Source organism: Cataglyphis hispanica, chromosome 8 (genome assembly GCF_021464435.1).
Source record: "Cataglyphis hispanica isolate Lineage 1 chromosome 8, ULB_Chis1_1.0, whole genome shotgun sequence".
Lineage (NCBI taxonomy): Eukaryota > Metazoa > Arthropoda > Insecta > Hymenoptera > Formicidae > Cataglyphis > Cataglyphis hispanica.
The window spans coordinates 2,177,229-2,194,075 of NC_065961.1; the positions used below are offsets into that span (position 1 = coordinate 2,177,229).

Here is a 16,847-nt window from a genome sequence, read left to right on the forward strand (position 1 = left end):
ACGTTAATCCTAGTTTTGCGAATCCTTGACCTTTCTCCGGCGAGATAGCATATCTTATGTAAGGCTTCGCGATAATCCTATCTGAAAACTCACTGTATGCGCGACGCGCTTTTAGTTACAACGATAGAAAGTGAAAGAATTTTGCGCATATAAGAAGGTAGAGGTACTGACTTCTGTGCGTGCTGGGGTATGAGCTGGACTTCCTAGCACCATTAGAAATCAGTACTACTCTTCTTAGCATTCGGCAAACCTAGACAAAGCGAAGCGGGATCGGTATCTCATTTTACGTATTTTAATGCTTTACCATTAAGAATTGAGGAAAATCTTGGGAAGAAAATGTTGACGGAGACTAACACACTTCTGTGAGAATAATTAAACGTTTTCTTATTTTTTTTTTAATCTTTCTCATACATCATTTTTATATCTATACATTCTTTTTTTACAGCCACTAGTACGGCATTATGGCCGATACAAAGTAATATTTATACGTTTGTGCGATGTCCTGTCTTATTATTAAATTACAGTTCTTTTCACTAACCCTTTTGTGCGCGTTTCATTCCTCCAATACGGTCATTATTACAATATACATGTATCATCAACAATGATCCTATCCCCCTAGTTGAGACAAATTAAGTGGCATAGTTGTTTAAACTATTCTGCCCGTCAGATGTATAGTGTAATTATAGTGTAATTATGTAAAGGATGTCGTGAAAAAACATCTCGTAAAATATTTCTAATTACTAATTGCGCGAAATTTATTAACTTAGTTTTATCAATTTTTAAACGAATTAAAAGATTCGTCTCTAAAGACAAAATTTAAATATCAGAAATTTGAAAAGTAAATCGTATACGATCGAATTCCAAAATATTGTTTACTTTATTGAAATTATTTATACTAACAGGGAACGTATCACATTATTCAGTGTTGTAGTCTCTCGTACACGCTTATATAAATATCATTATATAAACACACATACATACACGATGTCCTATGAAGGTAGAACATAAACCGGTACCATCTTTTTCCTTTAGCTAAATTTTCGGAAATGTATTGTTTTCAAGATATCTCATTTTTTAATAATGTGAAAATTACGGCAATTTTCTAAAAAAAGAAATTTCTTATTTTTGAACAAGAAAAAAAAATATCGATTCATATGCTATTTACATAGAACATCTTGCATACATACATACATACATATATATGTGTTGTGCGTGTTATGTGTATGTGTACATATATATAAACTTAGTATTTTGCGAGGAATATATGAAACATTATAATAAATAATTTTATATTCATACACAACTTGGAACTATACGGTAATGACTGTGGCGATGGCGTAGTAAGGGAATACGTGCTTATATATACAACAATATCAAATTCGTTCACGCGATGCACTCACCGTACAAAATGTAACGCGCAGCGGACCAGCCTTCCCAATGTTCTTCTTATTTCGCGTGTCTGAAAAAGCGACGACATCGAGCATCCAGTTGAAAAGCGAGAAGATCAAGGACACTTGATACCTTCCTTATACGGCACAGTATGTACCAATTAAAACAAAATGTTTTACAAAAGAGTCCGATGTGGAAAAAAAGTATAAGTCATAATTTTGTCATTTGATGAGAGAAAAGGAATAAATATTAATCGATTTCAAACCTATAAGCAAATAACGTATTAACAAAAGATGTCACATAAAAGTGAGTCGATATTTTAGAAAGTATTTAATATTTAATCCATATACTTTCCACTTTGATCTGTCATGTTTTAACATTTTTTATTTATATCTTTTCAAATGTCGAGTATTGATGTAGAGATCCAATTTGAAGGGAGTGCACAGTAACAAAATTGTACTATCTGACAATTCAACTTCCAACGTTTTAGTTCAACAATTATTTAAAAATTCTTATAATTTCAGCTTTGCTTTAATATGCGGACTCTTCGAATATAAGCGCGAATGCAATTAATTCTTATCGGTAATGACTTATCGCTAGTGCATAATTAACGAGCAAGATTGGAACGATTTCACCCGAATGGGTTACGATGGTCGTCAAACGACAACGAGGACGACAACGAGAACGATGATAAGATTCCTGACGAATTTCTCCAGTGGTTAGGTGGATTCCTTGTTTCGATTGATCGCCTGAAGCCTCGTCCAGGTCTCACCGAGAGCTTTCGCAAAGTGATCATCAACTAAGCAAAGAATATATAAGACAGATTGGTCCAGCCTAAACCGTCAAGGTCCGTTCAAGGGAATCAATCCGACATAGACTGAATCCAAACAGTTCTACTTGGTCTATTTGCGTCACATATTCTTTGACTTTGACTTATTTATGATACACTTTTATAAAACGCGCAAATGTCTTCCGATAATCAGTTTCCTACTTAAAGTAAATCGAATCGAGATTATAAAAATACCTATTCGTTCTAAAAAAAATATCGTAAAAAATTGTGTGATTTTGTAGATATCTTATCTTTTTTCATAAACCAAACCTGCTAATAGAAAATTAATGTAAAAATCACATTTCATAAGTAATAAGCTAATAAATTGAATCCAGATCAAATCTAGCCCGGACCATTGAAAATAGCATTATCCATGGCTGACTCAAGCTGAATTCAGATTGTTTTATCTACCCATCTATCATTCTGTTCCCTTTTCGCGCGTTTAAATATAAATTTTTAATATATACTTACCGCTCAGGCCGGTTTCCTTGTCAGTATTAGTGGCGTTAAAGACGGCCGCGTATTCTTTCGGGCCCAATGATCGCTTGAAATGCTCGTCGATCGCAGGATCGCTAACACCACCCGCCGTCCTGATGCCAGTCCTCTGTCCGCCCGCCGCAGTAGGGACCGCCGTCGGCGTAGGCATCTCCGCGGTGTCCTCGATCGTAGTACCTGAAAAAAAAAATACGTATCCTTTTCGTTAATTATTTCCAAATAAGTAGCATTTTTTGGTAGCGACGAGCAAATTTATATTTCGTTAATATACTTGTAACATTTATACTATCTATATGTAATTATTTAATAGTATATGTTACATTATATGCATTTGTATATATATATATATATATATATATATATATATAATTATGTAATATTTATATGTGATTAGTTAATTCATATAAAACCACACAAATTAACAAAAAGATTTGGTACAAAGAATAAAAACTTCTAATTCGGTAATTTTTAATAAAATCTTTAAATTGCAGCATCTTTTTTAAAATATATAAAAAATCTATTATTTCCGATGTTGAAATATAAATTCGGAGACAATATATATTAATATCATATTAATATTTATATATTAATATATATTAATTATGGATATATTAATCATATTTAAATTTCTTAATTAATATTTATTAATAATTTCTAACAGAGCATACTAAAATATTTAAATATTTGAAATCAACATCTATGAATAATAGATCTATTTAGCGTTATGATATAATTCGGATTATCCGTCATCGTTAATTCCATCCATGACTAATATAAGGATTAATGTTTCAGGAAAGCCTGCAAACACGAAAGAATGCTGTCGGGATTAACCGTATATTCTTATTGAAAGTGGCCTCACATCTGCACGATATTTCAGTGCAGCGGGTTGCATTGTCATGGAACGCAGGCATCCCTATGACAACAATAGGATCTCGGGGACGCGAAATGCTTAACGACATCGTCAGAATACCCGTTTAATCGGAAGCAGCCCAGTAAAAATACCAGACAGTGCAAAGCATGGAAACAACAATAAATTTATTGTTTACACGAGCTGTATCAATAGATTACATAACGACGATAAGGCAACAATCTTTATTGTTTCCACAGATGATTCTTTCTTATCCTTACAATTAGTGAAAGAGAAATGAAACAGTCATCTCTTTTTACAATTAATCAGATTTTCTAAAAATATTCCATTTTAATAATTATATTAAATAGAAAAAATTATATTAGTATTTAAAGAGAAATTTTATTATTTACTTGCTTTCTCAATAATTAATTAATTTTTTTCTGTAAATATCGAATGTTGAGTTGTTCTATAATTACATCTCAGCTTCAGTGTTAAAGCGTTTTATTCCATTCTTTTTATAAAATTGTAATAACGTTACCAAAAAAAATTACATCAAGTAGACCGTGAATCTATCAACTTTCTTCAATATCAAGATTTTATATCACAACTTATACGAATTGAAATTTATCTCTCACATATTTCGTCACTGAAAATTTTTTATCTTGATATCAAATTCTTTTTTTCTATCAACGTCGAAACTCTTTAATACTGAACTTGAATCTTTATCTTCTCATCGTTGAATTAAAAAACGATATCCTTGCCTTTCGTCGATGGAAGAATATTGTAATCCAAAAAGAAACATTCTTTCTTTTTTATGTGTGTAACTGATCGTTTACTAATATCTTTCTCTCTTTTAGATGAGAAAAGCAATGCTTCTTCAGCAATGCTTACCGGATTGCGGCATAGTGGGGACGATCACACTCGGTCTGCTATGGTGATGATGCTGCCGCGCCGCCGACATATCCAACGCTTCACTCTGAATCGGATCTTTCCTACGCTCCTTACGCCACGCACTGCTCGGCTTCCGATGTAGATTCGTCGTTTTCGGTCTCTCCTCTGCAACACACAAAGCACCGAAGATGCTACTGTGAATGCACGAATTAATCGAATCACGGATTAACAACTCGACGATTGTATCAGCGATGAAGAGCCAATCAATTTTCCAAATCTTATGTTACTTCTTGAATCTTATACCGATTACACTCGGTCTGCTGTATTTATCAGGCCACTGATATATTCACTGCACCAAATCGAATTCCTCCTACGTTCCTTGGATTCGTCTTGTTCCAATTCAAGTAATACGAGATAATTCGTAGTCGAGAGGATAGGATTATAGCACGAGGCTATACGTATAATTCTAAAGCGAGAGTATGCACAAGACGATACGTACGATTCTAAACCTTCGAGAAACACTGACTTATTTTTTTTTCCTGACACTTTATTTCGTCTTACTGTGAAACGGAAGAGGAATGCCACGCATGCGTATTATTACAAATTCAGGGTGAAAGCGAGGGTAACGACAGATGGGCTATAAAAAAACACCGGTTGTAAATATACTTATGAAGGTAATAAAGAACATATAAATATATATATATATATATATATATATATATATATATAAATCAATGTAAACATAAAAATACGAATAAACTTGATTGAATCGCACATCAACAATATCAATACATTCAATACATTTCATATATCGAATGAAAAGCACAATGTATATCTTTAAAACAGCCGCATAATCAAAATAGATTATTGGTTATTTCAATATATGTATAATAAAATGTTATATATATATTGCTACCAGATGCGAGAATATCTGAAACTTAATTGTGAAAATGCGAGTCGGATTAGAAAAAAACAATGATAGTTTCACGGTCGAACCTTCATAAATCTTTCTTCTTTTGAAATCTATATAGTTTTTTTCTTGAATAGCGGCAAGTATAATACTAAATTTTTCGTATCAGTGAGCTTTCTCTATGTTTATTTTTTACATTTTACACGAAATGCAATTTTTTGGCGCCATTTTTTTACGTCATAAAAAGAATGAAATTCAAAATTCTAGACCTGTTTTTGTAGCGAGTTATAAGTCGGAATTTATAAAATCGCCGAAGATCATTCATTTCGTCGCGACGAGATATCTAGAATTGAAAAACCGATCTAACAACAACCCTTCCTTGCGATCGGTATAAAAAAAATAGGAAGAGGACGAAGGAGGAGGGTGATAAAAACGAGTCCGGTTCCCAGGATGAGCAGGAAGTGCCTAATAGTCGTGAGAGGATCGTCAGGAAGATGAAACTGGTTTAGAGGCGCGTAGGGAAAAGATGAATGGACCGAAGAGGCGAGCGGGGCGAGAAGGTTTCCTCCGTCTGCGCGTCGGTTTACTTCTCGATAAGTCCCGCTGATAATTAACACACGAGCATATGACTTTTGTACCTTTATCGCCAAATGATAGAATATAACTGATTTTATCCAGCAAATGAACCGAGATTATCAAAACTTTCCAAAAATTAACATGAGATAAGAGAGTTTAAAATTCATTCACGTTTAACTCTATATATCATTAATTGTTAGTCCTTATCAAATTCAATTTTAGATTTTCTAGAATTATGGTTCGTTTAATTTGTATCGTTTTTTAGATTTTCCCAGAGTGCTCTTTCATTTTCCATTGCGTTCTATAGAGTAACATACCTTCCGAATTGCAAACCAGTCGAAGACTGTCGATGTTACGCCACGGTTGCCAGAGACGCCGTCTCTTAGATGGGATTTCCATGTTATCGGCCTTGAGAGCATTAATTGCAAAAGCGAGTCGAATTAAGGGGACCGTTCTTCCTTTCGAGAGATCGAAAGTGATTGATCTTCCGACGAGCGGTAAAAGTTTATTGTTCTTCAGATGTGTTGTACGGAGTTGTAATCTTTTCTCGAATCGAGATTTCGGTTTATTCAGAGAAGCTTCTTGAAAACAACTTTTCTTATACTCTTTAAAATTGTTCGATAAAATTACTACAGTTTTTAGAGTAATTTTTACTTAAATTTAGTGGTCAAAAAAAACTTTTACATTCAAACTTTTCAGGAAACATATCGCTCGACATATTTTTCGAAGCACTTTGTCATTTTCATCTTCAAGATGAAGAAAAATTTGCGTACAATTTTTGTACATTAAAATCCATTTTCAAATAAATTCGTTTGTGCACTTCTCCTTTTTCTTTCGAAATTTTTGCAGACGCAAAGTATCTTTGTTCTTAAAGACCGCCAATCACGATCCCAAAACGGTCGAAGCGGTATAAAACGATCAAAATATCGGAGAAAAGATCACGTAAAGAATTGAGAATGATTGGAAGTAAGAAAAAAGCAACAGGCAAAATCGAAGAAATGGAGAAAAAGGCGAATTTGACAAGAGATTTACATATATTGAGAGTACGAGATGCGAAAAAAACCACAAAACGCAGGAGTTGCGAGAGAGTGAGGCGCGCATTCGCGAAGAGAATTGCAAGAATGAGGTTCACAATCGAGAAGTGCAATCACAAAATGCGCACAATGCCCAAGACGACGACAACAGCGGCGATGAGAAGAAGCCGCGAAGTACTTCAAAACGCGCGTCCCTCAAAGGCACGCTCGCGGTTTCGTGGATGCGTCTCTCTCGTGACTGTCTTAAGATTCATTCATTCATCCACCGCCGCCTCCTCGGTTCGTCGTTCACCGCACTCTCCCCTCTCGCCATCCACGTGGAACCGAAGGAGGTTGCTTTTTACACATACAAATACGCTAACTTGCTTGTGTATACACATACACAAATGTACAGCGGGGATATCTTGCACGGATACATCGCGAATTTAAGTGTGGATCTGTAAGGTGGATACTACAAACGAGCGCGCAAAACCAACTCGATTCTCTTGTTGCTTCCTCTCTCGGCCTCTCTATCTTTTTCTTTCTCTCTCACAGCGTACTGGGTGTGCCGAGATCAAAAGATTCGCATATTAACATATTGATTTATTTAAGCTCCGATAAAATGATAAAAATGTACCAAGAACACTCTAAAGTCATCATGTTTGCGATTTTTATATCTCTAAGATTTTAAGACGAGTCAAATGCAAAAATAAAAAGTGCTGTGGTGCGATTAATAAGTAAAAAAAATTCTAAAATGTTATCATACATATAATATTGCAGATACAATTGTTTAAAAAAAAAACAATTAAAATATGATTTTATTAAGAAAATTAAATCCTTAAATCGAAAACCTAAACATAAATGATAGAATGAGTAATTCTGTACAACCCTTTATGTACACGAAGACATAGATAGAAAACCGACGCATCGATGCAATGCACGCACGAATGCGTTGATAGCGGTGGAGAGAGTTTATTTTAATTCTCTCGATATCCATGTACTGTCATTATCGTATATCGACTTTGTTGCCAAGTCCGCTTTCGCAAAGTTGCTTTTCACATAATTTTTTTTAATACAACTCTATAATAGAGTACTGTATAAATAAATAAATTATAAAAAATATTTTTAAAAAATTATGAAAAGGAGGAAAGAGAGAGAGAGAGAGAGAGAGAGAGAGAGATCAGATAATATCGCATGATTCATATGTTAAATTACATTATTAGACAGAAATATAAAAGAATGTGTGTGCAACTTAACATCCATTTATTCATATGGAAGGTCTATTTAATTTACATCATAAATAAAGTCATTGTTTTATTCATTCGATCTATTATTGGAAACAAAAATATAAAATACAATGAAGAATTTAAGCAGTCGATGCATATTTTGTTGAAACGTTCTGCTAAAATGTATCGATGTAAGCAGAGGACTCACTTCGTCGAAGAATAAAAATTCAAGATCAGCAAATGCGCATTCGCGCGCGGAGCTGAACACGTGTATTTAATCTGCAATACGCAGAATCGCACGATTATAAACGACGACAATGCGGAACCTCGTTGTTACAACATTTCGAGGTATTATTCAACAAGCATAAATGAAAGGAATCAGAGTTCGAATTACACGACCGTCTTGTGATGATAAATGGCAGACCAATATCTTATTAATTAATATTTATAATATTAATTATTATTATTATATAATTAATAATAATTAATATTTATATTTTTTTTTAGGCTAGATAAATTTTATTAAAAAATGACAATTGTTGCACTGAGTGCTGCCAATTAGCAGGGAAATACAATAATCTATATAGTTTCGAATCTGGCAAAATATGTTTCAGACACACATTATTTATTTTTCAAAGTATAGTATCAATTAGAAATTGAAGATACATATTTAAACATATAGAAATACTTTATTGTATAACTGAAATGTATTCGTTCGTTGTTGTACTCCTTATTTCAGCAATCGCATAAAAGCATTCGGATCATTCTGCAAAGACGATTTCATAAGGGGACTACTGACTGAATACAAAGCGAAGAATGCGATTGCTCACCCGCGATCGTACGATCGATTCCGTATAAATACGATTGCGGATTGGATTGTAACCGAGATAGTAATAGTATGTTACAATCGCGAATTTTTTTTATGTCAGGTAATGGCATATTGCATTATGACTGGGCACCTGCGATAATAATAGGCGATACCTACGGCGATTCGCCGCAGCTTGCATACGAACGAGCTTGGTTAACGCCATCGTACACGCGCGCAAAATATAGAATGACTATTAAACGAATTATGCGAGGAATGTCGACGGCATGTCAAATAGTCGTCACTGTTTTTAAAGTATGTGCATTTCGCGCAAACTTGATCATGTTACATCGCATGATGTCTCTAAACCGCATATTCATCATAAGTATATCATTTACATACAATTTGAAATTCTCTGGAAAAGACAATAGGAAGGATTGGAGCGATCTTTTCGAGAAAATGAGCAAGACAGAATTAAAAAAAATAAACTTCATTATAAATTAGAAACGTTTTGATTTTCTATTTTTAAATAAAGCGCGGCCAAATATTAAAGCACAGAAATTTTCGGATTAGAAATATTATATATATATATATAAAGTCTCATTATTGCTTTATAGAACCAAATTATGTTCGCGATATTTGGCAAAAAGATTAAATGTTGCAATTAAAAAAAAAGACAAAACTATTTGTTTTTTAATATTTAATTTTTTAAATTTCCTGAATGTTTAGTATTATTTTTTTCACATAATTTTAATAATATCTAATAATATAAAATGAAAATAATTACAAATTATCCGCGTTGTAATAATTATATAGCATGTCTCTTATATCATCTATAAATGTGAAATAATTTCTCTTTTTTATGTAGTTGAAATAAATTATAATATAAAATACAATAGAAATTATTAACTTTAATATTTTAATTTAATTATTATTATATTCGCTTTAAAATTTTAAAATTTGAGGACAATAAATAAAGTGAGATACATTCAACTACTTTATAATCACGTATTGCAAATATTAAACTAGAACAAAATGAGAGTAATTTCGTCTCTCGACAGTCAAGGATACTTCAACAAGAAGGCACGTTATTAGGAATTCTGATCATCCTAAGGTTCGCGCGAATCGCAAAATATTTCAAAAGGTATAAACTGACCTTGCACCATCGTCGCCGCTCTGGAGAGGACGTCCAAGGCACTCTCGACAGCGGACATATCTTCCCTCCTCCTTCGTTCGTTTCTGTTTCAACTTCTTCCCTCTTTCCTCTCCTCCTTCTTCGTCTCCTTCTCCTCTCGAGTGTCACCCCCGCACGAAATTCGCGTGCACCCTGACAGCGATACGCGAATTCTCACTTTGCTCCACTGCGTAGAGCTGCCTCCTTCGTCGCTGTCTTTGCGGCAAGGATACCTCGTCCTTGTCCTCGTCTGCTTCCAAGTTGCGAAAGAAAGCGCTCTCTGTATAGGGACAGAAGTCGAACTATAACTGTTTGGGGCCTTCCTCGTGACCGCGAAGGCGGCGCAAATAAAGTAAAACGGGGATTAAAAAACGTGACATTGTCTGTGGAATGCGGACTCCTCACCGCCAGCACCTCTCCTCCTCTCGTGAGACTCCCCACCCCCGCTTTTTCTCTCTCTCCTTCTTTCGCGGGATCTCTCTTCTCGCGTGCCACGTACTTAGCGGCAGGATCGACACGTTCGCGCGAAGTAGAATCAATCAAATACTGATTGATAATCGTTTCAATTAAATATGGTGTTACAATGACATTTCTAATGACACATTCCTTGACCATTTAAGAATCGATTTTTCCTTAGAGATTATTAAATAATACAATTGATACTGATACTTCATTCTTTTTCCTGTATTAAGGCTCTTGATATCAAATCCCTAATTAATTGCATTCTTTTTTAATTGTTATTTTCTTAATTGTTTTACATTTAAAACGCTTTAAAAAATATTTTAGAAAATTGCTATAAATGTTTATAACTAATAAAAAATATTTAAAAATTGTTTACTGTCAAATTATGATAATTTTCAAATTTATTTTCTATTTGTTGCTCGATTGGAAATCTTTAGCTAAACTTTACTAATATATATTTCTTATATGGTTACATTCTTTTCAAGTTAGAAACATTGACAGTTTTACATAATTGAAAAAATTCTGACGTCTAAATAACTCGACAAACATGTAAATATTATCTGACATTTTTCTGAAAAAAGCAAAGATATAGATATAGAAAATAGTATAAAATAGAAATGTCAGTGTTAGTGTACACTTAGGTATAAACGCGGAAGATTATCATTATTACTGTTATTCATTATTTGATTATGTTATGTTCCTGTTAAAGTATGTATATAATAAACAATAAACATTTACGTGTGTTTCATGATTTCTCATTAATACAACTTTCAATGAAACTCGGAAAGAATGCATTTGTATCGTTATAATTAGTATAATGAATTCGTAAAATTTGATTAATTTATATATTTTAGAAATAATTACATCAATATTACGATCTCTAGATTAAGATTTCTACTGATTTTTTCAGATTCCTATATATGTATATGAAGTTCGAAAATATAATACTTTTAATAATAATTTATTAATTTCGCTTTCTGAAATCTTTTTTGATGTAAAATAAAAAAGAAGCCTATATCGTTTCCGCAATATTTGCTCTTTAAATAGAGAAATGGTACTTTCGGATTTGTGAGAAGGAAAAGAAAAATTGTTGATTGCTAGTTCGAGTCCCTCGCTACTTGTATCACAGCCTCTCTCATTCCTTACCATCCTCCTCGCATGCTTTTCCCACTTCTCGCAACACTACCGTACGGTCGACATCACAATTCTATCATAACAATATAAACAACCTTTTATCCGCCTCCCTTCCGCTCCATGCATTACTCTCTTTCCGGTATTTTAACATTTTCTTCTTTCCGAAGAACCATACAAGCCGATAGAAATGAAACGATTTCATTTTCCCTTTCTTATTCCTTTAATTAATCGCTTTCCCTTTCTTATTCTTTTTTATTAATCGTGAAAATATATTTTTAATTTTCCACTAACAATAAGAAGTAAAATGCTTAATTCCACTAATAGAATAATAAAAAGATTGCAATAAGAAAATAGAAGTAAACTTTAAAAATATCCGGAATTAGAAATGAGATTAATTCAACACATTTAAACATTATAAATTCCCCATCTCGAAAATTATTTTTCTTGCTAACTATTATTGATTTATGTTAATTATTTATTATTATCAACTTTTACAAATCTAAATTATGTAAATTGTTACTATTAAATTCTTTAAATTTGCTATATCTTCAAACGAATCTTACGAGACACCGCCCGATTCCGCACGTTGTCGTATGTTTGTGGAGTTTCTCGCGTGATAAAACAACGAGATAAGGTTGAGGATGAATCTGGTTTTTACAAAGGCGTGCCGTTCCTCGGCCGTGCCTCTTCCTCCCGTTTCTTTTTTTACGAGTAACGCATAGTGTAAACGTTTTATGAATCACGCGTCGTCTCAGCTGCCGTGCTATTTAAACGAAAGGACGGCCTAAATAAAGTATATCGCGTGCATGCGAAAATTGCATGTATGTATATAATGTCACTTATACGAAATGACGCGCATTTATAAACACGAATTGGTGTAAGAGATCAAAATTCAAACGTGTCAAATTTTTAACATTCTAAGCACGCAAAATTTACAATTTCGATAGTATTTCAAACATTTTAATTTATCCTTTTCAGTTTTTTCGATTTTTTCATTTATTCAGGAAAAAATTTCATTTTTCCTTTTATATATTATTTTATAATTCTCTGTGATTATGTATATTTTTGAAATTTATGGAAATTTTCGTTCAATTATAATTTCTCTTTGTCATAAAAATAACTGATTTTGACACTTATATTATCTCTGATCTCTAGTATTATGTGCATTCTGCAATTTATTAACTATTAGAGCAAGTTAAATAAAAATCATCAAAATAAATAAAAATCATATTTAAATTAGAAATAGATAAACAAATATTAAAAATTATATTTATAGAAAAAATATATAAGTTTGGGAAGATAAAATTAAGCCAAATTTAAACTATTAAAATGGTTATTATTTGTGCTTAAGAATATATAAAACATAAGAGAAAAACTTGAGTTTTCTCTCTCTCTCTCTCTCTCTCTCTCTCTCTCTCTCTCTATTCTCGCGCAGATCGAAGTTATGACCGTAAAAATTTAAACCGTATATTTAATTTAATTTAATTAGCCAGAGCGTGTGTTAAATTAACGGTGTGTGTGTGAACCACAGAGAAAACGGTGAATCTTCGCGCCTTCGACTAACATCACGCACGCCACTCTAACCACTCGATCGGTGAATTCCCACGCGACGTGTTATCTCGGCCGAAGATTCGATCGAATAAATACATAAGGTGTCCAAAATTTAAATTTTCCGTAAAACTAGAAAAAATACTATCGAAACATTTATATCAATATCGAAACATTTATAGCTTTCAAGTTTCGCGAACGCAAACACTGAATCCATTTATACAATAAATAACCAATACTATTTCTATTTAATTATAAATGAGCTTATTTAATAAAAGTTATATTAATATGATTCTAAATTTAGAGTTACAAGGCTGTAATGCAATTATTAAGCAGTTATTTAACACTAATATAAACAAATATGTATAATTTATTTATAGCGATTGAAAGATATTTGTCTTTTTTGGATTGTGTTTTTGTTTTAACGTTTTATAATAATTTAATTGAATTCATTAATATTAAAAATCATAAACTTTTACAATAAGATCTTACATAGTTTCTGCTAAAAAAAAATTGATTCCAAATTCATTGATTCATAATCTGTAACTCTGCATACACCCTATATATACGTACATATATATACGCACTGAATAGCACGTGGTATGCGGGCGATTATACACGCGACTGCGGAGCTCGAGAACGCCAGAACTCGAAACCACCGATCGAGATTCCTTGTCGAACATTCTCGTTGACGTCCGCGAAAAAAAATTTATTCGAGTAAGAATTATCTAAAATTTCAATGCTCTATCTATATATTTAGATCCGCTGCCTTATCATTCCCTTGATTTGTTTGAAATATTTTCAATATAATTTTCTTCTTAATTTTTATTTTTATTTTTAAGTATTTATCTTAAATAAAACAAAAAATTGTGTGTATAATTACAGTTATACAACATATATGCAAACAAATATACGAATAAAATATTTTAAAATAAAATATTTCAATTTATATATGTATATCTAAAAAAAAGTAAAAAAAATTAAAATAAAAACGTAATATTCCCACAATCAATTTTCTGCATAAATATTCATTAAAAAAAAATGATGAAAGATTTCTTTCCAGATTACACAAATTTCAATTTGTAAACTTTAAGATTAACAAACCGGGACTGTTATCCAATATATATGATAATAACATTGCGATAAATGAACTGGCATCATGACTTCATGTGTTAAGAATTGTAATTTTATTGCGACAGAGAAACAAAAAGATTACGATAAAACTTCAAAAATTTCGATTATATCGTACACCTGCAAAAGAAAATCCTCGGAACACAAAGAAATATACTGAACAGCTGTAAGGGAATTCAAACACAAAGAAATACTCATTGTCAGTCAGGGTCCTTCTATATAAATTCTTAAAGACATCCATTTGACGGTTCGTGAAATTCGATTAAAATCAGCATTCCAATGTAATAACAATCGCTTTTCCCCAAACAAAGATCAGTATAATCATCCGAGAAAAGTTCGACGCACTCAGTGGAATTCCAAACGCGAGCATGTTCCGCCGAACTTTTACGGCGCATATGAAACGTCAAATATCACTTTTCTCTGATTTACTCAAACATATATGGATACTATATTTTTATTGAAGAAAATATAATAAAAATATGATAAAAAATATATAACAAAAGAAAGTGAATATATAAAATTACAAATATGACTTCACATAAAGAGCGTATTTTATTTCTATTGTTAAAAATAGAATTATGTTTTAAAAAATTTGGCATGACCATATGTATAATTTTTCACAAAATATCCGACAGATTAATAATTAAGAAACATTTACGCTAATTTTTGGAGAGAAAGAATAAAAATATCAGTCCCGCAAATTTAATCCTTTATAGATTTCTCCGCGTCGCGTGTACTTTCTACACTTTACTGCATTTAAAACAGAATTGACGCAACACGCTCGTTTTCGAATAAAAATGAAACGATAAAAAAACCTAGAAAAATAGAAAAAATTGCGCAAACGCGCGATAAATTGTATCAAATGCAAAGGATCGTGAACAAACATAAAAATTATTTTCGCGCAAGAAATCTGATCTCAAACGATACCGGTTTCGACGAGTTTCGTTCAAACTCCACTCCGAATTTGTCGAACGTGCAGATAAGACGAGCTCGCGAATTCCATGATAAATTCCAACGTTGCGGAATGCACTTCTCCCCGAAAAATACAAACGTCGTAAAGCATTTTTAAAACGCTGATATTCCCTTCTCGAATAACAACGCCGTGGAATTTAAAATATCTTACGCCGGATATGTGCCAAGTCTTGCGTTTTTCTTTATGTAACGACTTGCAATATGTGGTAGGGTTTTTTTGAAACAACAATTATTCTCATCGACGTCAATGATTCTCGAGCGTCAATTATGCGAAACGCGATTTTGTCACAAAAACTCCAAAAGCGAGCGAAATGTCAACTCGTCAGAGTCTCGGAATTATTTTCTTACGACATGATTTTTTTTTCGAGCAACAAAAAGTATGCGTGCGCAAAATTGATAAACATGTACAAACATATATATATATACCTGCTGTGAAATTCCTTGACAAACACGACGACGAAGAGGCGGCCGCTCTGTCGACTCTCTCGCGCGCTTTGTCGATGATTTCGAAAAAAGCCAACTTCACGCAATTGCGCGCCAGCTTTTCAAATTTTCACTCGCTGGAGATTGATCGCCGATTATATTATTCGAACGTCGCAAATAAAATGTCTATCGCGCGAACTCGACAAGGACAATGACGACCAACACTTCGAGAGCGCTACTCCGCGCGGGTCGTCGGCGCCGCCGCGCGGCGCGTCTCTCGACGTTCGCGAGGAATCAATAGAGGAATCCGGCGTAGCGTAAAAGAATAAAAAAAAAAGAGGAAAAAAAATATCGAGTAAAAGAGAGAGAGAGAGAGAGAGAGAGAAGGTGCACATTCTTCGGAAGATTCGCACCGACACGTCGTGTCTCGTCACATCGCTTTATTTGACGTGTGTATATATTCACGTACATACGTATGTTTGTGTTATGCTTTACTCACCCGTGAACACACTCGTCGCACCGCACGCGAAGACTCGTGCGATTCTCACGTCGTGTGACACTCCTACGCCGTGTATTGACACTCGGTCAAACGTGACGTCGATAGCTCGGCACCCTCGTCGCCGGCGCGTCGTACCGCCAGCGGAGACGCGTTTTCATCGAAAACGACGAAAATCTAATGGCATGCGGGCGGGTGGACGCGCGCGGCCCGTTTGACACCGACAGGCAGGCCTCGGCTGTCCATCCCCTGCACCCTCCGTCCCTTGTCGCGCTCGAGCATTACGCTGGAATGCGCGGTATGCGGCGCGATCGTCGCGTCTCGACGGCAAAACCGCCAACTGACGCCCGCTGCGCGTCGCGGTATTGTAAATACGCCAGCGAGAGTCTTGTCGCCAGCAACGAACATCACCTGGCGATTATATGCGGAGTATTGATATCTTGCGACGAACTATATAGTATAATGTATATGTGTATATATATATATTATATATATATAATAAAATGACTGTAGAGCGGACGTC

General features: G+C 33.8%; 1 protein-coding gene across 2 annotated transcripts; it reads right to left on the minus strand.

Moving 5' to 3' along the window:
• Positions 1-367: 367 nt before the first annotated feature.
• Positions 368-16,592, minus strand: LOC126851434 (transcription cofactor vestigial-like protein 4). Of its 2 annotated transcripts, none has more exons than XM_050595405.1 (5): positions 16,328-16,592; positions 10,141-10,438; positions 4,455-4,619; positions 2,690-2,890; positions 368-2,188 (listed from the first exon to the last, which is right to left on the minus strand). In XM_050595405.1, exons 2-5 carry the CDS (start codon positions 10,196-10,198, stop codon positions 2,109-2,111), a joined length of 504 nt encoding a protein of 167 aa, XP_050451362.1. In that variant the 5' UTR covers positions 10,199-10,438; positions 16,328-16,592; the 3' UTR covers positions 368-2,108. The 2 variants fall into 2 exon arrangements, with proteins under 2 accessions (XP_050451362.1, XP_050451363.1); XM_050595406.1 differs by lacking the exon at positions 16,328-16,592 and adding an exon at positions 15,832-16,036.
• Positions 16,593-16,847: the final 255 nt, after the last annotated feature.